Source organism: Ceratosolen solmsi, unplaced genomic scaffold, assembly GCF_000503995.2.
Source record: "Ceratosolen solmsi marchali unplaced genomic scaffold, CerSol_1.0 scaffold27, whole genome shotgun sequence".
NCBI classification, from domain to species: domain Eukaryota; kingdom Metazoa; phylum Arthropoda; class Insecta; order Hymenoptera; family Agaonidae; genus Ceratosolen; species Ceratosolen solmsi.
This window is the reverse complement of record NW_011948426.1, coordinates 6,096,129-6,102,821: the sequence shown is the minus strand read 5'-3', so window position 1 is coordinate 6,102,821 and position 6,693 is coordinate 6,096,129. Positions and strand designations below refer to the sequence as shown.

General features: G+C 22.7%; 2 protein-coding genes across 5 annotated transcripts in view; both read left to right on the top strand.

Annotated features, from left to right (window-relative positions):
- The first annotated feature begins 2,409 nt into the window (after positions 1-2,409).
- On the top strand, positions 2,410-4,719 carry nesd (SHC binding and spindle associated nessun dorma). Of its 3 annotated transcripts, none has more exons than XM_011500941.1 (5): positions 2,410-2,452; positions 2,717-3,642; positions 3,832-4,036; positions 4,112-4,375; positions 4,466-4,719. In XM_011500941.1, exons 2-5 carry the CDS (start codon positions 2,735-2,737, stop codon positions 4,715-4,717), a joined length of 1,629 nt encoding a protein of 542 aa, XP_011499243.1. In that variant the 5' UTR covers positions 2,410-2,452; positions 2,717-2,734; the 3' UTR covers positions 4,718-4,719. The 3 variants fall into 3 exon arrangements, with proteins under 3 accessions (XP_011499243.1, XP_011499242.1, XP_011499244.1); XM_011500940.1 differs by having other exon boundaries at positions 2,430-2,511; XM_011500942.1 differs by lacking the exon at positions 2,410-2,452 and adding an exon at positions 2,616-2,641.
- A 296-nt stretch (positions 4,720-5,015) lies between these two features.
- Positions 5,016-6,693, top strand: part of LOC105363278 (RNA pseudouridylate synthase domain-containing protein 2) — a 102,363-nt gene continuing 100,685 nt past the window's right edge. For both annotated transcript variants that reach the window (XM_011500938.1, XM_011500937.1), the window contains exons 1-2: positions 5,016-5,224; positions 5,726-5,902. In XM_011500938.1, the coding sequence (XP_011499240.1) occupies positions 5,726-5,902 (177 nt within the window). In that variant the 5' untranslated portion in view covers positions 5,016-5,224. The remainder of the gene's footprint in view (positions 5,225-5,725; positions 5,903-6,693) is intronic.

Below are 6,693 nucleotides of genomic sequence, written 5' to 3'. Positions count from 1 at the left end.
GGGAAGGTTATGTTTGCACCTTTATTTGAGTTCCATATTCGTAATGAGATAAATATTTATTGAATATTGCCTGCATAATCAAAGTAAGTACTCCACTTATTGTCGCGACGTCTTCCACTGTTCTGCCGTCACTCGTCGTGTTTTGTCGCCATCTATCCAAATACCTTCCTTTCATTTGCTCTGTCTTTTTCCTTATAACGCTCTCTCACACACACTCTCGCTCTCTCTAACTCTTTATCTGTCTTTCTCTGCCTTGGGCGTTAATTGAGCAGATAATAAGTAGGTATGCCTATAGTATGGAGTATGTCGTTCCATACGTGCGTATAACTGCGCATGCGTGAAAAGTCTGAACGTAGGATGAAAGAAATTTCTAAATATCAGGATTAAAAAAATTCAAATCTTAAATTAAATTTCGTACCACTACTCTGCTTAACATTTATCTGTATTGCATTGCTTACATTGTAAAAAGAAAAATGTGTATTCTCTCTAATCTAATGGAGAAGAAAGGAAATCATTGCATCAATGCAGTGATCCTTTTGCGCATCACTAGATTTAACAAATTTCAAGTACCTTCTTACACTGCTGCTCCCTTTCCTTTGAACATTTTACTTTTTGTATTACAAAGAATTTGAATTCTAATGATTCGCAGCATACGTACAGAAATTCAACATAAATTTTAACAAAATTTTAGCTATAATAACTGATATTACTGTTTATTTCTTATTCAACAATATTCCCTATTAACATTAATTGTAATAATTAATACTATTTTAAACTGTTAAGTCAAAGAGTAAAATCTTTTGAACCTGTAATTAACTTTAATATTGATTACTTATTTTCATAAATTAGTTTTGTAATTGAAATTATAATATTATATAATCTAATTAATAGTGTTTTAAATAGCAATGTTATTAAAAAGTTAAACTAATAATTTGAGAGTTAATTTGACTATTCAATTTAAATAATTAAGATCGATCTATTTTAATTAAATAACTTTTAATGTATATATTAAATTTAATAAATCATAAGATTTTGCTTTTAAACAAAATATATAAAATAACAAAAAATTTTGGAGATGTAAAAAATAAATGTTTTAATCAAAATAAAAATGCATATATGAAACATATTGTTTTCTATAAATGTATTAATTAAAAATAAAAAGCTAGTTATTTCATTTATACAATCGATAAGAACCTTCAATATATAGTTATACTCAAATATTACTTTTTTATAAAATAAATTATTTAAATAAGAAATACGGATAATTTTATTATGAATGTTTTTATTACATTTATTAAATTATTAAAATAAAAACAAGATGATGACTAAATTTCATGACTATATATATCATTTAAAATTTAACATTTAACAAATAACAAAATGGTACAAAAATCATTAATGTTATTAATTCAATAATCTATATTAAAAGAATAATAAAAACTAAAAGATGATGAATAAGTGTTTATATATCTAGCATAAAACCCAGAATAGTTCATGAAAATTGTCAAGTATGTCTGTTCAATAAATAAAAACCGATCATATTCCATTGCTATAAAAAACAATAATTTTAGTTTTAATTACTAATTATGTGTATGACTAATTAGAAAACAAATATGATTTAAATGTATTTGTTTAATATTGATAGTCATTAATACAATAGGATAAAAAATTCTAGTCAATCTACGAAAGAAGTAGAAATCAAGAAGTCATGTTCAGAAAACAGGTAAGTAAATTACATATACTTATTTAAAGTCTCTTATTTTTATTCTCTATTTGTCAATAGATTAATCTTTGGATATTATTCATATTAAATATACATATATTTATTGATTGGATTGACACAATGTTGGCACTGTATGCACCATAAATTTATATATAAATGTTAAATGTATAGGAGTATAAAAAATTGTTAACTATTAAAAAAACATAATCGTAAAAATTTACAATATTAATTTTTCTCATAATATTCTTTTATCAACATTATATAAGTTTATGTATTATAAAAAATTATTTTTTATAAATAAATTATTTTATTAATATTTCAGAATTTTTATATTTTCTTAATTATATTTATTGTATTATTTATCCCTTAACTAATATAAATTTGTTACTTAATTAAAAACTAGAAATGCTAGTGATATATAAATTTATAAAATTGTGAAATAATTTATATTCTTTTTTAATATTTAAATTTTATATTAAATATCCAATTCAAATATTTCTTATACGTAATTTAATACCATATAATTATTTGTTGTTATTATACCAATAAATTCAAGCAAGAAGTTTTATGAGAATGTTTATTTTAGTGTTTACTAATTTTATTTTCAACTATATTTTAAATTACGCGCGTTAAAATTTTTCAATGAATCTTCAATACAGAATAACTTGGAAGTTAAAGTTTACTAGAAATTACGTATCATAAATTGGTGGCTAAATAGAGATTTAAAAAGTGAACTATTGTTTGAAAGACCGTTAAATTGTAACTAAATAATCTGTTTAAAATCCGAAGTATAATTGGATATACTTTCAGTTCTATTTGAATTATTATTTATATATATTTTTTATTATTCTGATATTTTTTAAAAAGAAACTTTCTTAATTACAGCCATTTAAATATCTTTTACTCATATTAAATTATGTGTTTGTTCATTACTTTTAAAATATGATTTCATCATTTTATATTACATTCAATAACTTATATTTATTATTTAAGGTTATTATTTAAGATATAATGGAAATATATACATTTGATAAATGTCTTCAAGAAAGACTTGCAGAATTTATAAATATTCTGTCTAACCGTGGAGTTATTGTTCCTGCATCACAAATTCATGCGGAATGGGCATATCATATAGAACTTGTTCTTGAACCAGTAGGATGGCAGGGACTTTGGAAAATTCCTCGCTTAACTTGCCAAGATTTTTCAGTACACTATCCAACTATTGTTGCTGTAGAAATAGAAAATGTAGATTTTCAAGAACTCTCAGCATTAGTGAAAATTATTGCAGTACAAGATGACATTCATTTACCAGCACGATACGATGTACCTTTAATAGAACTTTATCCAACAAAAGACCAAAACAATGCAGTTTTAGATATAGTTGCTACAGCAGAATGCATAGACCAATTACGATTTTTCTATAGTTATTTGTGGATGCCTTGGGATATAGATGAAGATGAAATTTCAGACTGGGTTAACAATCATTTAGAAACTAGACTTAGATTATTTTTTGATATGAAAAGGGGAATAATGTGTAAAAAAACATGCGAATTAGTTAGGACTTTAATGAGAGAAGGTCGTGATATTCAAGCAAAAATTAGCAAGTTAGAATTAGAAATTTCAGATGATGAAGATGACAATCAGAAAGATTTAGACGAGGGTAAAGCGTGTCAATTAATGAAATTGCATTTTCGTCTTCAACAAATAAGAACCGAGATGGAAGTTTTAGAAAATCCAGCAATGAGAGAAGTGCTTGTTAAAAATCAAAATTTTAATGGTAATGAAATTGAATTAAAACGGAGAGAAAGTAGAGGAGGAAAAATCGAAGCCCATTTTGTATGGCTCGGTGGATCAGTAGAAGAAACAATAAAGGTTTTGGAATCAACTAAAAATTATCTTCCATCTAATATATTTATGAAGTAATTTATTCTTTCAAATGATTATATAATATATTTTTGAATAGTATTAAAATAATTTTGTATTTAAGTAATAAAACATGAGATAAACTTATAATTAATTGATAAAACTTAGTTCTTATTTTTAATATTGTTAAAAATTTTATATATTATTTAATAATATGAATAATCATAATATTATTTATTTTTCAGGACTTCTAATTGTTTACAAGATGCTTTGGATATATCAGACAAAGGAGACATTATTATTGTTGGTAAAGGGGAACATGAAATTAGAGGTGCTGGAAACTTGGAAGAAGGAGGGATATTAAGAGGTATAAGTAATGTAGAATCAACAGTTATATTTCCAAAAGAAACTGAAAGTGGACCATCATTGTTAGATTTTTCTGGAAAAGAAGTAAGTAAAATATTTTCATCATATTTTATATAATGCTCAATATTTATATAAATTTTTAAATATTTATAATACTAGGTTCTTTTAGAAAACATTACAATAGACCTGAAAGATTTACAAGCTGGAATTCTTGTAAGAAAAGGATTATTGAAATTAATTAATTGTCGTATTATTGTATTCAATCAAAGTGTAATTAAACTTGGAATTGTAATTTTTCCTGGTGCCAAATTAATTGCAAATAATACCTACTTTACTGGTTTAGGAACATGTATTGTAGTTCATACTTTAGCTGAAGTAATTTTATCTGAATGCAGTTTTGAAAATTGTATCGAAGGACTTCAGGTATTATATAAATAAATTATGAATAATTATTAATGAAACAATTTTTAAATGTATGAATATACATGTGTGTGTGTGTGTACATTTTTTTAGCTTAATAACAATTCAAAATTATCAGCTGATAATTGTATTTTTTCAAATTGTAAAGAATATGGTATTCGAAAAGAAATGGACTATCTGAATAATTCTAAAGGTCAAGTTGGAGATATAGATATTTTACAAAACTTACCTGATATTTCATTACAAAATTGTAGATTTGAAAATAATATTAAAGGAAATGTAATTTTAAAACCATCTTCAAATACGGTTTTACCCATGAAAATAGAAAGTAATGATTTTAAATAAAATCAATGTTAATATTCTGATTAAATTAAATAATTTGTAAATAAATAAATAAATATATATTTTCCAATTTCTTTAAAGAATCTGGTATTTATAATGGAACTATTTATATTACTATACAAATAAAACCGATTGAAACGAGATTTATTCCTTTAAATTTTAAACTTAATTATTCCTAGAATTAACCTAACTGATGTGGGTTATATGCCTGAGAATGTAATAAAAAGAAACTTAAGGAAATAAAAAATTTTTAATTTTATATTCACATATTCGCAATAAATTAATTAAAATTTTTTAAATTTTGCACACTCCAGCCTAGTGAAACTAATTACGTATACCATTTACCTACCTGCCAATGATTATTTTTCAGATTTGAGAAAATGAGTTCGAGATAAGTTAAGTCGATTATTGCGACTCAATTCCTAAATTCACCATTCCATTTATATCAATCTTATGGTGTATTACGTACCAAATCAGTCATTATTGATATGGCGGTTGTACTTTAACTAAGTAAGTTTATTTGTTATAAATAGTCCATTTAAATAAATGAAATTTGATTACTTTCTTAAACTGGTAAATATAGATATTAAACTATTTATTTAATTTCACTTATAATGTTTTGTAAATATGAAAACTTCATAAACATTTTATAAATAAATATGTTTAACCTAAAAAAAAATATGTATATATATATATATAAACATGTGACTTTTGACAAATATTTAAATATATTAAATTAACGTTAGAGAGTCAATAACTTATTTATTTTTATTTATTATATTCTGACTATTCGTAATTATTTTTTATTTAATACTATTTTAGTATAAAATCTAATTGTATTTTAAAGCAATAATTTTATTGAAATTTTCAAGATTTAATATTTTAAAGAAATGAAATTATTGTATTTTTTAATTTATACATGGACAAACATAAATCGTTAATTTTACGTTATTAGTATATAAAATTATTATTAAATATGTTAATAAGAAATTATCATTAAAAACAAATTAGATGAAGAATATCAAATGGTCAATTAATAACTTAAATATGGCAGAAACCTCTTCACAAAGGATTAGCTGTATTAGGTACACACAATTTGGTAATAATAGAGAACTGGATCCATCAGACAGTATTTTTGTGTTCAAGAAAACATTTTCAGATTATGAAGAATTATCATCAGACAATGAGGTAAATGCAATTTCTTAATGATTTAAATTTTAATCCAGTCAATCAGTTTATATAATAATATAAATAATTTATTTTGATATTAAATAAAGAGCTTCAAAACAAAAAATGTGGTTTGTATTACTAGCTCATCTATGATAATTATTCATAATTTAAACTTATCAATTTATAATACTAGTTAAAAATAAAAGTATTGGTAATAAAATCTTATTATTAAATTAAACTGTTTTCTTTATTATACAATATATGTTGTAATGAAAACAAATAATTTTTACATGTTAAATTTATTTATCATCTGAAAGAATCATATATTTTCATTGAAAATAAAAGAATTCTTATAAAATTAAAAAATTTGATTTTATAGCAATTTATTACTAAGCATTTGTGTATATATCTTGTTAATATATATACGTATACCTATGTACACATCATTTTAATTTAAATTGTATTATTTAAAAAGTTTAGTTTAAGGATAATATTTTATTTAAATTTAATTATATATACTTATTTGCATTTTATTAATATTTTTAATTTACTTTTGAAATTGTAACCACAGCATTATTTTATAATAATACGTTTTTAATAATTATTTTATTTATAAATTAATGTTTCACAAATGTTGATTTTAAACATAAAATCAATCGAATTGTACAATGGAAATAACAAATTAACTCCAGAATACATTTTTTTTAATATTTTGTATAAAACTAATTTCCTTAAATAAAGCATATAGGCTTTTTCAGTTTATTTATATTTTTATTTCAATGTAGCTGTAATAAATGTACCAAGTTGCA

Coding starts and splice junctions, on each gene's coding strand:
- nesd (XM_011500941.1), top strand. CDS start 2,735: ATGGAAATATATACATTTGATAAATGTCTTCAAGAAAGACTTGCAGAA. Junction 3,643..3,831: donor CCATCTAATATATTTATGAA/GTAATTTATTCT, acceptor TTTATTTTTCAG/GACTTCTAATTGTTTACAAG. Junction 4,376..4,465: donor ATTGTATCGAAGGACTTCAG/GTATTATATAAA, acceptor ACATTTTTTTAG/CTTAATAACAATTCAAAATT.